At 40.0% G+C, this 20,650-nt stretch overlaps 1 protein-coding gene across 5 annotated transcripts; it reads left to right on the top strand.

Annotated features, from left to right (window-relative positions):
- Window positions 1-1,388: 1,388 nt before the first annotated feature.
- Window positions 1,389-19,726, top strand: TRNT1 (tRNA nucleotidyl transferase 1). Of its 5 annotated transcripts, XM_045861950.3 has the most exons (9): window positions 1,451-1,507; window positions 1,835-1,875; window positions 2,549-2,723; window positions 8,905-9,098; window positions 11,732-11,870; window positions 16,135-16,261; window positions 17,473-17,666; window positions 18,390-18,643; window positions 18,822-19,726. In XM_045861950.3, exons 3-9 carry the CDS (start codon window positions 2,576-2,578, stop codon window positions 19,074-19,076), a joined length of 1,311 nt encoding a protein of 436 aa, XP_045717906.1. In that variant the 5' UTR covers window positions 1,451-1,507; window positions 1,835-1,875; window positions 2,549-2,575; the 3' UTR covers window positions 19,077-19,726. The 5 variants fall into 5 exon arrangements, with proteins under 5 accessions (XP_045717903.1, XP_045717906.1, XP_045717907.1 ...); XM_045861947.3 differs by lacking the exon at window positions 1,835-1,875 and having other exon boundaries at window positions 1,389-1,507; XM_045861951.3 differs by lacking the exon at window positions 1,835-1,875 and having other exon boundaries at window positions 1,452-1,515.
- The last annotated feature ends 924 nt before the right edge of the window (window positions 19,727-20,650 follow it).

The raw sequence follows: 20,650 nt of genomic DNA, 5'->3' as shown, positions 1-20,650 counted from the left end.
CAAAAATTATAGAAGATTGGTGTTATGTCTTCCTTAAGTGATTGATAAATTTGACCACTAAAACCATTTGGGCCTGGAATTATCTTTGTGGGAAGTTGGTTGTGAACAAACTTCAATTTCTTTAGTAGTAAAGGCCTATTTAGATTTTTAAATTTCATCCTGTTTGTTTTGATGTATGTTTCAAAGAATCTGTCCGTTTCATCCCCAGTGCAAATTGTCAGTAAAATTGTCCATAATGTCTTCTATTATCCTGTTAATGTCTTATGTCTGTAGTGCTATGCTCTTTCACATTGAATTCTCTAATTTTTTTCTTGCACAGGCTAGTTAGGATATATGAATACATTCATTGCCACACGAAGAAACATAAATCAATGCTTGGCCTCTGAACAGCAACTTGGGAAACTAGGCCTGTTCTTCTCAAAATGGGCTACCTAATAGCCCTGAAGATAAGAGGGCTGATCATTGGAAACCACAGAAACACTACGGCACATGAATTTTCCTAGGAAAATTTTAGGGAAATTAGAGTGCTATAAAGACTACACTTAATGAAAACATATGATGCGATTTTATTTTATTTATTTTTAAAGATTTTATTTATTTGAGAGAGCGAGAGAGCGTGCACACGAGCCAGGGAAAGGGCAGAGGGACAAGCTGACTCAGGGAGTCCAACCGCAGGGCTCCATCCCAGGACCCTGGGATCATGACCTGAGCCAAAGGAAGATGCTTAACTTATTGAGCCACCCAGGTGCCCTGATTTTTTAATTTTTTTTAAAGATAATTGGCAAATTAATTGGAAGTGTCCCTTTTCAAGGATTTAGGGCTTTACTCCTACTCCTTTGCTACTTTATTTACTCTTCTCAGGCTTGGAAAAAACGAAAGAACTGCATCAATCCAAGTTCTTCATTTTGCAGCTGCGAGAGCCTTCAGACTTCACAAAAACCAGGTGGGAAAATAAAATATGCCCAGTAATTTCAACGAACTAGAGGGTTTAATTTAGAACTAGTGTGTCTGAAACCCTCTGCTTAGGTCTTGAGGAAAGGGAAGAGTAATAACACTCACTGAGCATTCCCTCCTTGCTGGGAAGTAACATGACATTAAAGCCTGGCAACCCCCTGTAATAGGTTTTATTGACAGTCTCATTCTACAAAGGAAAAGAGCGACACTTGCCCAAGATCACACGGGCATGCAACGCAGATGGGCGTCTGACTACCTCAGGGCAAGAGAGAGGTGTAGCGAGATGTAGTTAAAAGATATACAAGACCCTGGTGCCTCGAATTCCCCACGAGCACCGCCTGCAGCGTAGCTTGGCTTCAGAGGCGCGGAAAAACCGCCCTCTGCTTCTAGCCCGGTGGTAGGGAGGCAGGCACGCGGGGAGAGCCCACTCGGACCCCGCCCACGCCCCGCTGCGATTTCCCCATTCGCTGACGACCGACGCGCGGCGGTGACGTCACGGCGTCCGCCGTCCGGAAGTGCGCGGGTGGCGACGACGGCGGCGGCGGTGGGGCCGGTGAGCGGGTGCACGGGGGAGGCGTGCGGGTGCGCGCCGCAGGGAGGGCCCCGGGGCGGTGGAGCCTCCTGGGGAGGGTGCGAGCCTGTGGCGGTGAGAGGCATTCTCTCCACTGCGGAACAGAGCTCGACGTGCACGTCGTGGGGCCGCGTCCCCGCCACGTTCCAGTAACTGCAGGCTGAATCATCGGGCTTCCCCGGGCACTTTCCGTTCTTTGGGGCCGGCCCCCCGAGGGTCTCACTAAGCTTTTTCGGTCTGGCACCTGGAATGAGGGGCGGGACACGCCTCTTCGAGGCCAGGGTCCTCAGCGGGTTTTTCTGATTTTAGGCGGACTTGGAAGGACACTTTTTCTTCCCCACGTGGTCTGGGTGAGGAGAACTCGTCTCGCCCCCTGGTGGGAAACGCCGCCTTTTGAAACCTGCTGCCCACGGAAAGGAAGGACTCCCTTGTGGGTTCCGTGGGGGCCGCTTGAAATCCAGGCAGTCCCTCACGGAGACCCGGTTCACGTGGAAATCGGTGTGGGTGGGACTCAGGAGCCGGCAGGACGGAAAGGAATGGTGAATGAGGAAAAAAGCGGGCAGCTAAGACGAGTCTTGGGGAAATGCTTTTCAATGCCTGGGAAATGTCCCTGGGTCGTATATCTTAGGTGCAGGTGGGCAAGTGCAGTGTTAAACGTGTGGCTGTGCCGTGTTTTGGAGGAGGCCAGGTCTTCCTGTGTTTTGAGTTTCCTTTTCTGCAACCACTGTTCTTGGCAGCCTGCTCCCCTCAGGCTTTAACCGAAACCCACCTCTCCAGGGAGCACTGTAATAGTAAAAGGTGATAACGCGACTATAGCAGTAAGTGCTTCAGGAGTACAAAACTGCTTAGCCACAAGCATAGATCTAGTCATAGGTGACTGTCCCTCCAATTGTCACTGGTTTCAGTTTTTTCATCTGAACAGGAGATTGAGTGTCTCTCCGATGTAAAATAGAATTGCAGTATATCCCTTTAGTTTCCCTCACTTGTAAGTTTCATTATCGTACATGCATGTTTGTCTTGTAGATGTGTGGTTGGTGACCTTGCCCCCAGATGCTGAGGTGCCTGAATCCCTGCCGCAGGCCATTACTGAGCGGTAGTTGGAGTAGGCTGTGCCTTTTCAAGCAGTATCTGTTTACAATGAAGTTGCAGTCTCCAGAATTCCAGTCACTGTTCACAGCAGGATTGAAGAGTCTGACAGGTGAGAGATTAGGACGCTTTCTTGCTTTGGAAGGCCGTGTAAATGGAGAAATGGAGGCTTAATGTTTTTTAGTCAACACTCAGGTTTTTTTTTTTTTTGCTGTTGAGCTAACAAAAGAAAGGTTTACTATGGGTAATCCCAAACTATAGCCAGACATAAAAGATTCAGGCAGTGACTTCAATTAAAAAACATGGCTTTTCTGTATGTTATGCTAATTACTTTATAGATAGGTTACAGAATTGGGCCTACTAACTTAATGGGTAGATACATTTTTTCTTGTTTTGTGGATGAGGAAGGAGGCTTAGGAATGTGCCAACATTTTTATAATAACTAGAGAGCTGCATTTTGAACTTGGGTAGTCTGCTTTCAGTACCCAGCTTGTAACCATCAAGCTGTATTTCCTCCTTAGTCATAAGTGCTTTCTGAGTGAACTGAAGGCAGAAGGAAATAGGAGTTCCTTCCATTTGTGCACATACAAAACTCACCTGGAAGGGGCACAGGAAATGACTTAAGCTAAGTCCCTGATTACAGCAGCTTCAGGTTGCTTGTCACAGTCTTACCATTCCTTACACTGGTCCTCAGAATCAGCTATGCTGTTACTGAAGCAGCCACACAGCTGCATTCCAAAGCCTCTGGTATTTTAGTGGCCCTTAAGAAATACACAAAGGTATGTGTTTGTAGAAACATGACCTATACAGTGGCATGCAACCCTGGCTGTCCATTAGGTTCACCTGGGGAGCTTTTAAAATACACAAATCCTGGGGTACCACCCTGACCTACTGAACTGGAATCTCTGGGGAGGATGGGCATCCATAAATTTTTGTAAGAACTCCATTAATCCTGTGCACAAAAGGTGGAGGAGCGTTGAAATGACTTTCCTTGTATTCGTTTATTCCCAGAGCCACTTTTCTATTCTTGAATTTAGATGATTTTTTAGATACATGTCACAGGTCAGTGGTCCAGAACTTGTTGATTCATATAGATTCTTCATGTGATCTTGAAGTGGAGGGTCTAAAGCTGATACTTCACTCTGAGTTGTAATTACAGTGAAAAAGTGTAGAAACTCCAGTCCAATAGAAATATCAGTCACATGTCCAATGTATACTTTTCTAGTAGCCACATTAAAGATAAAAAGAAATGGGTGAAATTAATTTTAGTAATTATTTTAGTATAGCATTTCATCAACTACATTTAAGATACCATCATTTTAATATAAAATTTATGTAAAATTATTAATGAGGTATTTCACATCTTTCCTTGCAAGTCCTTGAAATCTGGTGGTTAGCACATCCCAACCATCTTAATTCAGACTCACCACATTTTAAGTGCTCAGTTCAGTAACCATATATGCCTACTGTTTGAACAGCACAAGTTTAGAAGCTCCAAATCTGAGTTGAATTCAAGCTTGTTCTTTCTTTATATGCCTTTCCCAGCTCCTAATCTTCCCACCTTCAGTTGCAAGAGGCCTCTTGGAAGAAAGGTGCCAAATGCTTGGATGTAGGTAATTAACTCTTGGTGGCCTGTTTCAGGTCCTTCTGCATTTTTCTTTTGGAAACAAGGCTCTGGATATTGATTGCTATAGGTTCTTGAACATATTTTATTTTAACAATTTCATTTGGCTTACTAACCCTTACCTCAAGAGTTGAATTGTCTCCATCTTGAGAGGTGAAATCCTATGGATTTAGGAACTTAGTACGGTGGGAAGATACAGATCTATTTACCCCCAGGGTCTTGTCCTCCAAAGCCTGGCAAATGGTAGCACGGACATATTCTTTTTTTTTTTTTTTTTAAAGATTTTATTTATTTTTGACAATGTACAAGCAGGGGAAACAGAGGGAGAGGGAGAAGCTCCCTGAGCAGGGAGCCCGATGTGGGGCTCGATCCCAGGAACCTGGGATCATGACCTGAGCTGAAGGCAGATGCCTAACTGTCCAAGCCACCCAGGTGCCCCAGCACGGACATATTCTAAAGTTGACTTTTTTAGGTTAGAGTGGAAGTGGCAAGAATGGAATCTTTTAGTGCAAGGCTCATCAGTTAGAAAATCAAATAATTGGTTTTATTTGTTTTTTGCTACTTTCTAAAGACTTGCGTGTTCTGGTAAAATAAGATATTCTGCATGAAAACAATGCACAAACACATACACACAAATGATGGCTGTTGGATGGTGATACTGTGCAGTTGAATACTATACCAGTTCTCAAATCCTAATAGGTGCTTTGCCACATGTGAAATTAGTTTCCAGTATGCAAGACTTAGGGAAGCTAGGGTAGTGGATTATCTGTACACTGTATAGGATTTTATAATTTGTCAGTTTATTTCATGTAATTTATTTTTCCTTTTGCTTGAGGACAACATTGTAGAGGCATGCTAGGGGCATATGAGATTTTTTTCTCCATTCTATACATGAGACTGAAGTTCCAAACATTGATTTTTTTCCTAAGTTAACGTGGTTAGTGGACAAGCCAGGACTTCTTTGGCTGCTTGGCTGTGGTCAAATACTGGGCATTAGCACTCAGTGGTTAGCTTTTAAGTGCTTTGGTATGTGCTGTCGTAAGGCCATCACTGTAACTTTTGGGACAGTAGGAACACCTGATCACTCTTCAAGTTTGGGAGATCCTGGAAAAACTGAAGAACAGTTCGTTTATTTTTTGGTAGGAATAGTCATGACATAAAATGGTCTTCCCATTTTAGTTGCACTTTCTGTACCCCCTTCCTCCAAAACTTAAAATTCAAAATTGTAGAGGGAAGAAGTTAATGAAAATTAGATTGAAAATTAAAATAAAAAAATAGACAATTGTAAAAATTTTCTGACATATAATATCATGGTCCTTTGGATTGCTAACGATAGTAATTAAAAATAGCTTACTATCAGCTGTGGCAGTTGAAGCAGATTAATAGCTTTGGAATGATGAAATTATGCATTTCTTGAGTCTCAGGCTTAAATTTACAATTAAATTTAGCTGCATTAGGTATTTTTTTTCTGAGTATGTAGTTTACAAAATTCATTGAAATGTGGATTTCTGTAAGATTGAAGATACCAGTAATTGAGGAAAAGGAGTGTCTAAGCTTGATAATCCCTATTCTTTTAGGTCAGCATAAAGTCATTGCATTTCTTACACTTTTTATGACTGTTCCACATGGGCACATTTTTTGCCTTAATACGCCTTTCTCAGTGGTATTATGTTAGAATTGTGAGTTTTTGGGAAATAGTTATCTATTTCCATACGGCTAATCAAAATGATGAATAGATTACTTTGAATTCTGTATCTCTTTGTGTAATGCGGTTAATTGATTAGGTGACTTTGAACTTAAAATTTTGGTCAAGCTAGCATGAGAATCTTAAAACAGGTGATCTTGTATTCAGTCTTGACCTTCTTCATCCTGTTAAAGTAGGTTCAAGTGAAAGTAAAACTTACTCATTTTTTGCATTTCAAAATAGTTTCTCACTGTATTGAAGGAAGAAAACCTTTAAAAAATACATTTCCGGGGCGCCTGGGTGGCTCAGTCGTTAAGCGTCTGCCTTCGGCTCAGGTCATGATCCCAGAGTCCTGGGATCAAGCCCCGCGTCGGGCTCTCTGCTCAGTGGAAAGCCTGCTTCTCCCTCTCCCACTCCCCCTGCTTGTGTTCCCTCTCTCGCTGTGTCTCTCTCTGTCAAATAAATAAATAAAAAATCTTAAAAAAAAAAAAAATACATTTCCAATGAGGTCACTCTGATTTTTTTTTTTAAATTTTTTTTGAAGCAGGGATATCACAATTAGGTTCCATTGTGAGCCACATTGGTGTAAAGATAAGTAAGATAAGTATTCTACCCTAAGAATGAACAGGTAATTTTAATATAATTAGTATGCATAAAAAATAGGCTCCTCTCATAGCTTAGAGGAAATTGATTTAACTCCACCAGCAGGAGAGGCTTCCTAAACTGAATCACAAAAGATGAATAAGGATGTGCTAGATCAGTGTTTTCCTCATTGTGGGTAGTAACCCCACTAGTCGACCTTAAAGTCAATTTAGTGGTCATGACCAGCATTAGAAAAACAGGAAAAGAGGGTAGAATAGATGAGATCGTGTGGTATGACATCCTGAAAGTTCGGTTTAGGTAAGAGTGACTAACATGCAAAATGTCTTCCTGGTGTGGGTTGTGCACCAAGACATTTCATGGCCAGCTGCTTAGCGAGGTGAGTAAGCTGGGAAGGTGTTTGGGTGAAGTGATCTTTGCAAGCAAAGTTACAGAGAGAAACTACAGGGAGAGTTTGAGTGTAAAGCACGATGCAGAGATTAGTGAGAGAGGAGACAGAACTGGGTCAGGAGGCCCTTGTATAATGTACCACAGAAATGTGGATATTGTGCTGGGAGTAGTCAGAGGAACGGTGGCATAGCCTAATCAAGCGAGTGATTTAGAACCCTCTGTCTAGACGGTGGAAGCTGGATTTAAGGGGGCTGATGTAGCACTCTTGTTCAGGAAGGAGATGAAGAGGCCCTGAACTAGGGAGAAATGAGGATAGAGTCCAGAAATAGTTTGGCAGTCCTTAACTTTTTGGGTCATGGACCTCTATAAATCTCATGAAAACTGGACTAACATATATGGTTTTTTGTTTTGTTTTTGTTTTTTTTGACTACCATACATGGTTTTTATATTTTATTTTAAGAGACCATGAACCCTATATGAAGGAACCCTTAATAGGGACATATAGTCAGTAGGACTTGATTAGAAATGTGGAGTGAAAGGAAGATGAACAACACATACTCTTGGAAAGGACTTAGGATGGTCTGGGACAGCCAGAAATTTAGGCCAGAAGGTAAATGGAGGGAGCATTTGTTACTTTGTAGCAGATCATTGTAGGTTGTCTCCAGAGAGTTGGGCTGAAGGTTTAGGAAGAATAGGTAGAGGAAGAGGATGAGCAAGCACAGATTTAGGGTAGGGATGGAGGTTAACATACTGGCTTGTGATTAGGGATGTCAGAACTCTGATGTATTTAGCTCAGTGCTCAGGTCAGTGCCCTCCAGTCAGAGACCAGGTGAGTTGTTAGGAGAACACTGACCATGGAGAACCTTGGAGTATCTCAGCCAAAGGTTTTTAGAAAGGACTTCTTGTAGGGTTTGTGCTTGTATCATATTTTGGGGCAGGTATAAGAAGTACAGTTTCCTGTGGGTTAGGTGGTATCAGGAAGCAAGGATAAATCTACGATGGGTGTCTTAATTCTTACCTAGAAGGTGAGAACACAGCTCTCTGCTCTGTTAACCGGTGGATAAATAAGAAGTCACACATATTATTAATTGTCATAAGGTGGTGTCTTTGATAGTATTCCTGTCTTCTGTGTTCAGATAGGATTACTAGTTGTCTTGTTTTAACCGATCCATCATGGTCACCGAGTGGACTTATCTGATGTGGATGTTCTCTGACATTGTTTGGGTTCAACAGGAGAATACCAGGGCCCAGTTATGGGTGCCAGGCCACCTTTTGGCAATACCAAGGCTCAGGGGGTTGTATAAGGCCAGTTTCTGGATGTCATTCTCCCTAGGTGCCATATGATGTCCTTTGGTCATGAGTAATTAACAATGGACTTTGCCTTATCTTGTACCTAGAGGAGTCCACTCTGGGTCTCCTGTATTGAGGCCCTCACAGTAGTTTGAGCCTTCCTATGGCTTTTCTAGAGCACAGAGAGGAGCAGAAATAAACATTGTATGCAGATTATTTCTTGAGGGATTCTTAGCTGTAATGTTATCATACCTGGGGTGATAGACTAATGTTGTTTGACAGTTTCATAGCTTCATGCATGAACGTTATAGCCTCAGCATCAGTACACAAAGAGAAATAGGTCTAAGAACACCTGACGTTTCTGAAGTATGCACATAAACTTGGAGGAAAAGCAGAATTCTTCACTTTTTGGTTATAATTCAAATGCGTATCGGTGACCTTGGGGGATTGTGGAAGATAATTGGGAAGATAATTCTGAATTATCTTCCGAATCTGCCAAGAAAAAAATCTGCAAATTCCCTGCTCTCAAGAGTTGTGAGAGGCATTCTACTCTAGGTAAGTCACTTCATTTCTGTGGGCCTTGTTCTAATTTTTATGTGAAAAGTCTAGTTAAGTAATTTCTGCTGTCCCTAATAGATTGGAAAAACCTTGTACTTTTATAATTCTTAAATAAACTGAAGTAAAATATATTCTTTCTCCTCTCAGAATTATTTGTCAAAGAAAATCATGAATTAAGAATAGCAGGAGGAGCGGTGAGGGATTTATTAAATGGAGTAAAGCCTCAAGATGTGGATTTTGCTACCACTGCTACCCCTGCTCAAATGAAGGACATGTTTCAGGCTGCGGGTATTCGTATGATAAACAACAAAGGAGAAAAGCATGGAACAATTACTGCCAGGGTAAGTGAAAGGTTTGACAGCAATTACATTGTCTTTTTTGTAATTTTTAGAAGTTTAATATGTTTTTTCTAGTTTTAAAAAGCAAGTGACGAAAAACTAATAAAATATGTCTGTCTCTCTCTCCCTTTTACACCCTGCATCCTCCTTTGCTACAGCCACTTTCAACTAGTTTTTATGGTACTTACCTGTTAGCCCCACATTTCTAAAAAAGTCATTTCTATGCTGCAGAGTTTGTCTTTGTTTCAGATTTCCCAGTTGTGAGATGTTGTGTGCTGACTTGCTGCACGGGAGAGTGGGAGCTTCTTGCCCACAGTGCATGCAGCTCTCCCTCCCTCGTCTTCACACTATGCCTGGACCATCATGTTTGGTTGAATTCATGTTCAGTGTTTTCATTTCTGACTGTATTGGTTGCAGCTGGATTATGAAGTGTATTGTGCCTGCATCTCTTTCTGGGGTGATTTTGGTTTTCCCTGCACTTAACAGCATTTTTCTTTTCTCTAGCTTTCTGTGTGCCATTATTTCGTTCCTGTACTCTGTGACCTTCCTCTTAGTAGATGAAACCCATCAAGTTTCAGTTCCTGTGTTTTGAGCCACTTCATCTCCGGATCCCAGCCCCCCACCCCTCCTTAGGAAGGCTTTCTGAGCTTTTTACGTAGTGTTTTTAATTTCAAGACGCTGTGCTTTGGTTTGGATGTGTCTTTTCATTCACTGTGTAGGGATACTTAGTGGGCCCTCTTGTATTCCTCTCATAATTCCATCCCCTTTGTTCAAGGTCTTCACCTTTGGAATCTGCTGTGATGTTGGATGTTGGACCATGGGGACTCTGATCTGCTAGTTTTATCTTTTGTCTCCTATTTTATATTTAAGTTTTTTTTATTCATTTGAGAGAGAGAGTGAGTGAGCACGAGCAGGGGGAGGGGCAGAGGGAGAGGAAGAAGCAGACGCCCTGCTGCACGCTGAGCCTTACACAGGGCTCGATCCCAGGACCCTGAGATCATGACCTGAGCTGAAGTCAGTCACTTAACTGACTGAGCCACCCACGCGCCCCTCTCCTATTTTATATTCTCATATCTTTATTTTACTTTCCGTGAGATTGCCTTAACTTGATCATCCAGTTTTCCTGTTATATTTGCAACCTTTGCCATTTAAAAAATTTTTGAGGTGTTTCTCAGAAAGTTTTGAAAACTTTCTCTTCTTGTTTCAGATGCAGTATCTTTCTTTCTTTAGGATATCGGTTATAGTTGCTTTGACACTCTCTTTCCTCTTTTTCTGTCTTTGCTGTTGGCTTTCCTTAAATGGGGTCTGGTTCTTAAGTTTGGGTGATCCTCTGGTGTTCGTTAGGTGACTTGCGAACTTTACTGTAGTTTGTGTAGGAAATGTCAGCTAGTTAGTTGTGGGATCACCAATGTCAGTATCGGTAGGCCTTTTCATTAGGGAAAATCAGAAGAATCCTTTAGTGTCATTCAGGTTAGAACAAGCCTGGTTATTAGCATTTGGAAAACCGAGTGGGGAAAGAGAATGAGGGTCGTGTTGATTTTTTTCACTTAATCTTGTTTTCATTGTGGTGCTTCACTCCCACCATCCTCTGTGTCTGGTGTCCCAAATTGTGACTGTTTATAGGTCAGCCTTTCTAGTGAGTTAATCTCTGGTTCTTTGCCAGGGAGACATTCCAGGGGTCTGTTTCCTACAGTGATTTTCAGTCTTCCATATTTCAAACCCTTTTCTTACCGCTTACCTTTACAGAAAACTTGTGCTTCAAATTCTTGAGTTCTAGAACCTTATAGTGAGATCTAACTTGTTTCTAGAGAAGAAATGAGATCGAGAGGAATTCTAGAACAGACTTACAGTGATCATTAGTAGCCTTCAGTTCTTAATGAAGAGATTCCAAATTCCTCAGTGGCATGTGAAACCCTTTGCCGTCTACCCTAAATGCTAACATGCTATTTGTCAGCAATACTTGTGCATATATCCCTCTTTCTCTCACCTGTGCCTTTGGTTATCTTTTCTCTTCATTGAAATGCTCTTTCCACGTGTGCACGTACAGATCCTGCTTAGTTTTCAAGGCTCAGCTCACATGTCATCTATCCTGAAGCTACTCCGCTTTTTCCCAGCTGGAGCTCATCTCTCTTCCCACGATATATATGTGTATATATATATATATATATATATATATATATATAGTACTTTATTTCAGCTTCATTGATGGTTACCAGTTGCAGAAGGAGTTAATGGTTTGTAGTTCTTCCTCTATCAGTCCTTTGCTAATGGTATATATGTTATAAATTGATATTCAGCTCTTAAGAGGCAAACTGGAGCTATTAAAAAATATTTCAGAGTAGCCTAATTTGAAATGAAGAACTGGAATACACTGTTTTGAGGGCCTCTTCTGTCCTTGCCACAGCATTTGTTAGAGTTGTCATTTTTTTTTTTTTAATGTCAGACTCATCCTTTTTAATTAAGATGGATTTATTTTTAAAAAAAATTCTTTGGATCTATCTTGAATATTGTGTCTTTCTGTTTCAAGATAGATGTGTACTAGGTGACTTTGAAAAGAAGATATACTTGTCAGGACTCTTATTTTTTTCAATTCATCCAGTGATACTAAAAACTAATTAAAAAACATTTCATTACAGCTTCATGAAGAAAATTTTGAAATTACTACACTGCGGATTGATGTTGTCACTGATGGAAGACATGCTGAGGTAGAATTCACAACTGATTGGCAGAAAGATGCTGAACGCAGAGATCTCACTATAAATTCTATGTTTTTAGGTAATATCTAGAGATAATTTTTTAATCCAGTCTTTCTGAAAGCTGCCCCCCCCCTTTTTTAAAGATTTATTTATTTGAGAGAGAGCGGGGTGAGGGGCAGAGGGAAAAGGAGAGAGACTCCCAAGCCAACCCTGTTCTGAGCAAGGAGCCCAATGTGGGGTGTGATCCCACGACCCCGAGATCATGACTTGAGCTGAAACCAAGAGTTGGATGCTTAACCCCTGAAAGCTGCCTTTTCGAGTCAATCTGCATCCTGGAAATGTTCTCCAACCCGAGAGGTTTAGTTTCATCTGAGAGTGTAGTGTATGGGTTAAAAGATGACTCTGGAGCCAAAAGTCCTGGATTCAAATTCTCTGACTCTGACTCACTGGCTATAAAATGAGGATGCTAATATCTGCTTCCTTTGCAAGGCTGTCGTGAGGATTAACGGAGTTAATAATTATACGTCTTTAGAACAGTGCTTGGCACATGTACACATTCCGTGCTCACTTATTAATTGCATCTAAAAATGGTTAACATTTCAGGTAAGAAAAATGCACCCACATACATCCCCCAAATCATTCTCCATTGCACTGTCTTTTGTGCATGCCCACACTAGCCTGCCTTTCCTCTTTTCTGGTGCCCATGGCACACACTTGTGAATGACCTGAGCACCTTTTCTGTGGCCGTGCCCAGACACAAGGTCCGATTCTTTCATAGCATTACATTTTAGGACTCACCTGTAATCAGAGCTGGCATGCAAGAGAGAACCTATTTATCATCTCAACTTGATTTTTTTGTTAATGAAACCAATGAGACTCATAATAGGTGAATTAAGTTAGTGCTTTATTGAAGCGTTATTTTTTGTCCTATAAATTGTAGTCAAGCCCTTTGTGTTTAAGACTGGATTAGAAAATAGAGCTGAAGCAACCACTCTTCATAACCTAGTTGTGGCAGCAGTAATAGTGAAAGGATGAAGGACAGGTTCCTTGCTACCCAAAAGTATCCTGTGTAACTTTTTTCAAGTTGAAATGGTATAAGGTGTGGAAGCAATTACTGTTTCATCAACATGAAAATCCTCTTCCAGATTTCTTTTGGTTAACAAAAACAGGTATTAATGTAGGTCTTTTGTAAAGGTGATACGGCCTAAAGTGAACTTGGAGATATTACAGGAAAACCTGTAATAGGATTTGCTTCATGGGATGGAGAAGGGGGTTGTATGCCAAGATGGGACTCTCTTGCTAACTGCATTAATGATGTGTTTCTAGAGCACTTGCTAGGTTCTCGGTTACTTGATATACTTTATCGCTTTGAACTGTCACAAAAACTTAAGTATTAAATCCATTTGGTGAGGAAATAGACTGAGATGTTAAGAGCTTAGCTCAAGTCACAGACTACCATGACTGAAGCTTGGATTTCCAAAACCTAGGTGATTTACGACAAGAGGGAGCCCAGTTTGGGACATGTTTTCTCTCCATTATGTGATCAAACTCCAGGTGTTTGTTTCTTCTTAGCTCATAATGACTTAGGGTAAACTGCTCCAACTAGTGCAATTATAAAATTTGTAACTGGCTTCTCCTAAGCATACCTAACTAAAAGAGAGAAACTAATATTCCTTTTCAGTATACTGTTTTATAGAAATAAAAGCTATTCTTATTGGTACTACTGTTTTCTAACATTTGCTGAGCCCTTATAATATGCCAGGCACTGTGCACATCACAGAAATTTAATCTTCCCAGCATCCCTATGATGCAGGTACTGCTGTTTAACCCACAATAATTTGCTTAAAGTCAGCTGGTAGATTGCAGAATTAGGATTCCAACTTAAGCATCCTGGCTCCAGAGGTCACTTTCTTAACCACTACACATTATTCTTACAGCTCAACTTTATTTCTTACTTTTATGCACCATATGTTGAAAGTGCTATTCAGAGCAAAAGATGAAGTGCACACTGATGGGATATTCTCACTAATTTTTACTTTCAACCCATTTTTCCATCCAGGCTTTTTTCAAGCCTTACTGGATGAAGCATTCCGAGTTCTGGCATTTCTGGTTTTTTGCTTCTCAAACTTCACTCTTGTCTTATCCTGTGTGTGTTTTTTTTTTTTTTTTTTTCTTTTTCTTTTTCTTCCCTCCAAATTTTGGTAGCACTTCCGTGCTCACCAGGGAGAGTCCAATCTTGTCATTAAGAGACAGATATACCACATGCACTTGCTACTTTGTAATCATATTTTTGCCTATTTCCTTTTTTCCCCCATATTCTGTTATTTCTTTGAATTTGGAGCCTTTTGAATTTGCTATACATATCGAAATGCCATATAAATCCAAACAGTTTGGGAAGTGTTAAGCCTGAGCTTACTATTATTTTTGCATTCGGGATATCAAGAAGCATTAAAGTTCAGACAGAACTAAATTGAGAAGTAGTTTTTCAGAAGTAGTGGCAGTGCTTCTCTTCTGGGAGAGCACAAGTGAAGTATCTCTCAGAATCACCGACCTCCCCATTTGGACGGTTGAATGGTGTGGAGAGGGAGTGAATCTTAAGCAGAATCTTAAGTAGATTCCCAGCTAAGTGCAGAGGCCTATGTGGGGCTCAATTTCACAACCCCAAGATCATGATCTGAGCTTAACCAACTGAGCCACCCAGGTTCTCCAAAAATTCTTCATTTTTAAAGGTTTTTTATGTTTCCTTAGTATATTTTTAGCTAATTCTTCTATTTATACATGGTATTTTTGTTTATTTACAAGAGCTTTTTGTATATTCTGGAAGTTAGGTATTTGGTTCTATACTGACCTACATGTCTTTTTCTCAGTATGTCAGTTATCTTACGCTTTTCATTATGGTGGTTCTTGTCATGTAGGCATATTTGATTTTTAGGTGGTTGAATTATTTAAGGTTCTGGTGGTGTGTGTGTGTTTGTGTGTTTAGTTTTGTTAAGTAAACCCCCATGCAGTCTAAAATCTGCATATTAATTTTTGACTCCACCCCCCCATACTTAATTAGTAATAGTCTACTATTGGTAGGAAGCTTTACTGATAACAATTAACACAAACTTTTTATGTTCAATGTATTATATACTGCCTTCCTACAGTAAAGCAATATAGAGAAAAGAAAATGCTAAGGAAATCGTAAGAGAAAACACTTATAGTCTTGTAAAAAAAAAAAAAAAAAAAAAAAAGATAGGGGCTCCATTGGTTAAGCGTCTGCCTTCATCTCAGATCACGATCCCAGGGTCCTGGGATCAAGCCCTGAATCGGGCTCCCTGCTCATGCAGGGAGCCTGCTTCTCCCTCGGCCCCCCTCTCCCGCCCCCCCCCTCCCCATTGTGCTCTCTCTTGCTCTCTCTCTCCAATAAATTAAAAAAGAAAATCTTCAGGAAAAAAAATCCACCTGTAAGTGGATGTATAGAGTTCAAACCTGTGTTTAAGGATTAACTGTATTTTTTTTTTTTTGGATTTTTTTTTGAGAGAGAGAGAGAGTGAGCAAGAGAGAGCACAAGCAGGGTGAAGGACAGAGGGAGAAACAGACTCCCCACTTACTAGGGAGCCCGATGTGGGACTCGATCCTGGGACTCCAAGATTATAACCTCAGCCAAAGGCAGACGCTTAACTAACTGAGCCACCCAGGCACCCTAACTGTGTATTTTGAAAGGTCTTCTCCCAGGATCATAAATTTTTTTTCCTATGGTTTATTGTTTTAGTTTTCCAGATTCTTTTTGCTACTTATTTTTTTTCCCAGATTACCTTGGCTATTCTTGTTTATTTTCCTATATTAACTTGAAAATCAGCTTGTCTGGTGTCTTATCTCCACCCCAGTTCATACTTGAGACATATTTATTGTTTAGTTCATTTCTGGGCATTATCTTTTTATCTTTTTATTTTTTTAAAGATTTTATTTATTTATTTGACAGAGAGAGACACAGCGAGAGAGGGAACACAAGCAGGGGGAGTGGGAGAGGGAGAAGCAGGCTTCCCGCGGAGCAGGGAGCCCAATGCAGGGCTTGATTCCAGGACCCTGGGATCACGACCTGAGCCGAAGGCAGACGCTTAAGGACTGAGCCATCCAGGCACCCCTGGGCGTTATCTTTTTAGTTACTGTTGTAAATACAGCGTTTTATTCCATTTGATCTTCCATCTGATAGTAGGTATGCATGAATGCTGTTCATGTCTGTATTTTAACTTTGTAACTCTTCACTTAGCTTTTACTGTTGTAATAGTTTTTAAAAGCGAATTTTGTTTTCCAGTTCTTATTTGCTAACAGTGATCTTTTCCCTTTTTTTTAATGAATAGGTTTTGATGGTACCTTATTTGACTACTTCAATGGTTATGAAGATTTAAAAAATAAGAAAGTTAGGTTTGTTGGACATGCTAAACAGAGAATACAAGAAGATTATCTTCGAATTTTACGGTATTTCCGGTAAGAATTTTTAAAAAATAATACAGATTTTAATATCCCAGAGCACAATTCCAATCATGTGAAATGCGCAGGTCAGAGTACAACATGGTGACATCCCAAATGTCTGCTTCCAATAGACTTACTAGTAAAATGTGACTTAACTGTGAGATTGTTCCCGAAACATAGATATTTATTCCATTCTGTGATGGTCTTTTATAGAATTCAGCTTTAAATCATTTTTTAAATGTCCATTTTTCTTTTTATTTCCTGCACTGATCATAAAATTTAGTGTTTACCACAGGCCAACCACTTCCTGGTGCTTTGAATACGGAGGAGTGAGTGTCTTTGCCTTCATATGGTTTACAGTTTTAGGTGGTCATGAGAAACCCTTAGATGAACTTGCTAAAAGCATGAAATAAATTTGGATGGTTTTGTGCATAGCACTGATTTTTAAACTCCAAGCTGTAACCCTTTTTAAAAACGATTCTAACTGGCTAGTTTATGTCCAATAATATTTTTCACTGGTTGGGATCATATTTAGAATATTCTGTAACGGAGCCTACATATTTTGTCAGTAAACGCTTTTCCTTTAAATTGGAGTATTTGCAAAAGTCTCTCTTTGCAAATAATAGAACACAGACTGACATCCGTATTTACTGTCATTTAATCTACATTATTAATGAACTGAATTTTAAAGATGTGTTAGTACAGGTGTATTTTAAAGCTTCCAATTCTGAGATTGCTAGAAATATACTCCGTTGTCTGCAGCTAGATGAGTCCTGTTTGAAACTCTTCATTAAAAGTATTGATGGGCACAGAGAGGCAAGCTTTGTACACTGTTCTGTTGATGGCATTCCAGTCTTCCCAAGAATGTTCTGCGTTATTCATCCAGTATAGGTACCAGTTCCAGGAAGTACATTTGATGGCCATTCTAAATGTCTGAGTCACTGATTTGGAAATGCAAGTGAGTAGAGGTTTCTAGTTCTTGTTAATTGAAGAAAGTTACTTATTAAAAAAAAGGTTATTTATATTTTATTGGAGCTCAGGTTTTGTCATTTGGGAACAAAAGGAAGGTAAGGATTTGACCAGATGATGTCTAAGGTCCCTCTTAAACCTAAATCTGTGTTGTCTCATATTAGATGTATGGAATAGTACCAGTTAAATGAAAAACAAGATTTTTCTAGTGATACGCCAACATAGAGGTAACATGCTCTGAGAATTTTGTTTTGTAGGTTTTATGGGAGAATTGTAGACAAACCTGGTGACCACGATCCTGAGACTTTGGAAGCAATTGCAGAAAATGCAAAAGGCTTGGCTGGAATATCAGGAGAGAGGATTTGGGTGGAATTGAAAAAAATTCTTGTTGGTAACCATGTAAATCATTTGATTCACCTCCTCTATGATCTTGATGTGGCTCCTTACATAGGTGAGAGCAAGTTACAAAATATTTGAATTTTTTACAGTGAAACATCTGGTTTAAAATTTCATAGGGAAAAATGTTTGACTAATTCCAAAAGGAGAAATGCAGTATTTTAAAATAAGATAAACTTCGGGGTCGGGGGTGGGACACAGTGGCCTTTGGTGTCAGACCTGGGTTTGAGTGATGTCAGCTTTGTGATTTGGATTAGTTCCATGATCATTAGTTACTGAATCCAAAAGGGTGTGAGAGGAACAGCATCGGTCTAATAGAAGGGCTAAAAGATTCAATGAGTTAATACGTGTAAAGCACTTGAAAGAGTGAGATACATAGAAATTAATATTGTTTTAGAAAGAACAGTGGTCTATGCTGGAGCACACTGCAGGAAACTTGGGGCTATGTCATATACAGTTTTTGCATGGCAGTGTGGGGCGTGGATGGTCTGTGACAGGTCAGTGGGAAGTCATGAGTAAGTTAGTATCTCCCATGAGTCTGACACCACCACTGCCTCAGGACCTCCTGATGTAGCTCAGTAATGGAAACTCATGTGTTAGGACTCCCCTGGGTTTTGGGGACATTATGGGAGGGAATAGCAACTAACCTGTAAGATGGAGCATCAGACTGAATCAGTGAGTTCTAGTGACAGGGCATTTTGTATATTACACCATGGTTGGTTGAGGATATGAGTGTGTAAAAAATCATAATCGGTGAAAAATGTTTTTGTCCCTACAGGCTTACCTACTAGTGCAAGTTTAGAAGAATTTAACAAAGTTAGTAAAAATGCTGATGGTTTTTCACCAAAGCCAATGACTCTCTTGGCCTCATTATTCAAAGTACAGGATGATGTCACAAAATTGGATTTGAGGTTGAAGATTTCAAAAGAAGAGAAGAACCTTGGTATATTCATAGTTAAAAACAGGAAAGATTTAGTTAAAGCAATGGATAGTTCAGAGCCACTGAAACCCTATCAAGACTTCATTATAGATGTAAGTATATACAGGCTTGGTCAGAACTAATTAATATTAAGGTCTACAGTGTGTTATGTGGATGTCATTTATTTTAAATGAAAAATTTCACCTCGGTTATTATTTACCTTTTAGGATATGCTCGTTAGCAAGCATTCTAACGTGAGATGGAACTTTAATGTTTGATTCTGGCCCTTAGTCTAGGGAATCTGATGCAATGCCCCGCGTGTGTGAACTCCTGAAGTACCAGGGAGAGCATGGTCTTCTGCAGCAGATGCAGCAGTGGTGCATTCCTCCATTTCCTGTGAGTGGCCATGACATCAGAAAAGTGGGCATTTCTTCAGGAAAAGAAATTGGGGCTCTGTTGCAGCAGTTGCGAGAACAGTGGAAAAAAAGCGGCTACCAAATGGAGAAAGACGAACTCCTAAGTTACATAAAGAAGAGCGAAAATTGATGAGAGCTGGCACTAAATAGCAGAAAATTGGGGGTAAGGCTAGGTTTTCTTCTCTCCCTCTCAGTGAGATTTAAGAGACTTGAATGAAAGCCAGCTTGGAGGACCTTCTCAGATCAAGAGAGGTCTTTTTGAGTTTCTGGCAGTAAACTCAAGTCTACCTCCTCTTAAATCTCATTTATATCCTTGAACCTTCTGCTGCTTCTGGAATAGTTCCTGCTGTGAATAGTATAGTTGGCTTCCCCTGTCTAGGGTTTAAATTTTTTTTTTTTTTTTTCCGGTGTAGCGCATTACTGATCTTAAAAAGTGGTAACTATCTTTAAGAAAAAAGTGTTTGCTATTGAAATAACTACATTATTTTATCAGTGTCTTTAAGTGTTAATTCTTACTTGAATTTAACACATTTAAATGAATTTAATTTCAACACCAACTTGTGTTGAAATTAGTTGACAATATCCTGTATAAAATTATGAAGACTAGGTATGTCCTGGGTGGCTGGCATTCGTACACCTGAAACTTGTTCTCGCAAGCTCTAAGTTTTAGTATGTAGTTGATACCTTCCTTTGTCATAATGATTTCTTTATGCATGCTAAGCCTGAGAAAGACTGGCTTGAAAGTTACTCTTGAGCCTTTAATAAACATTCCCTTTGGAACTGGAAGATAAATGTGCTTATGTGGTATGTGACAGTATACATCAGGTTTCTCCTGTACCCTTAGTCGTTAATTTTTTTCACGAATTAAAAAGATATGGCCTACATTAAAATATCCATGACCAGGCTTGTACATATGCTTTTTAAAGGTTTGAGCCCTAAATGCTTTGGGTAGGTAAAGGGGTGTACAGTGCAAAGTACTGTTTCAGCTGTTACGTTCTAACATTTTATAACTGATTTGACTTCTTGTATAGCCAGTCCTAGCATCTCTGTCCTCTGTGGGGACAAGTCAGTAATTTAAGTCCTACTAAAATAGAATCTCTATTCTAAATAGGAAGTATGCAGAGATACCGCTATTTCAGAGGCCTTGTTTTGTTATGTATAAAACCAATCTAAAAGTGTTATATGCATTTCTTTTACATATCAGAAAATTTTATTGGCCAGTGTCAATGAACAAAATAAATAGAACACTCTGTGATTACACCCTTCAGGTGGCAAAAGTAAAAGCGGGGTGCCCTCTCTGTGACTGCTACTGGAATAGTGTAAGACTATGTGAACAACTAGTATAGTCCTCTAAACCCAAGGTTCTCAGTAGTATTACAAAAACCCTACAACTTGGGCAGGTCCTACATTGCTTTTCATTTGCCTCCTGTACGTAAATACGCAATGTGAGATCTTCAGTTGATCATTTTAGTCTAGGCACTCACAACCATTGCACATTTGGTAAAAGAAAATATTGATAAATTAAAACGAGATTTAACAGTCTCCCCATCAGTTGACCTTTGCCCAGTTATGAAAACTGAAGTTAATTACACAAATGTGAAAGGATCCATCAAGCAAAGAGGTAGGTGGCTAATCAGTATCTAGAGCTTCATCTTTATGCTTAAATTATCAGCTTGTGAGTAAATATTCTACATTATTTAGACA

This window comes from Mirounga angustirostris, unplaced genomic scaffold (genome assembly GCF_029215605.1).
Source record: "Mirounga angustirostris isolate CCGP_5_RB_7025 unplaced genomic scaffold, mMirAng1.0.hap1 SCAF_1, whole genome shotgun sequence".
In the NCBI taxonomy this organism is placed as follows: Eukaryota; Metazoa; Chordata; class Mammalia; order Carnivora; family Phocidae; genus Mirounga; species Mirounga angustirostris.
This window is presented reverse-complemented; position numbering and strand designations above follow the sequence as displayed.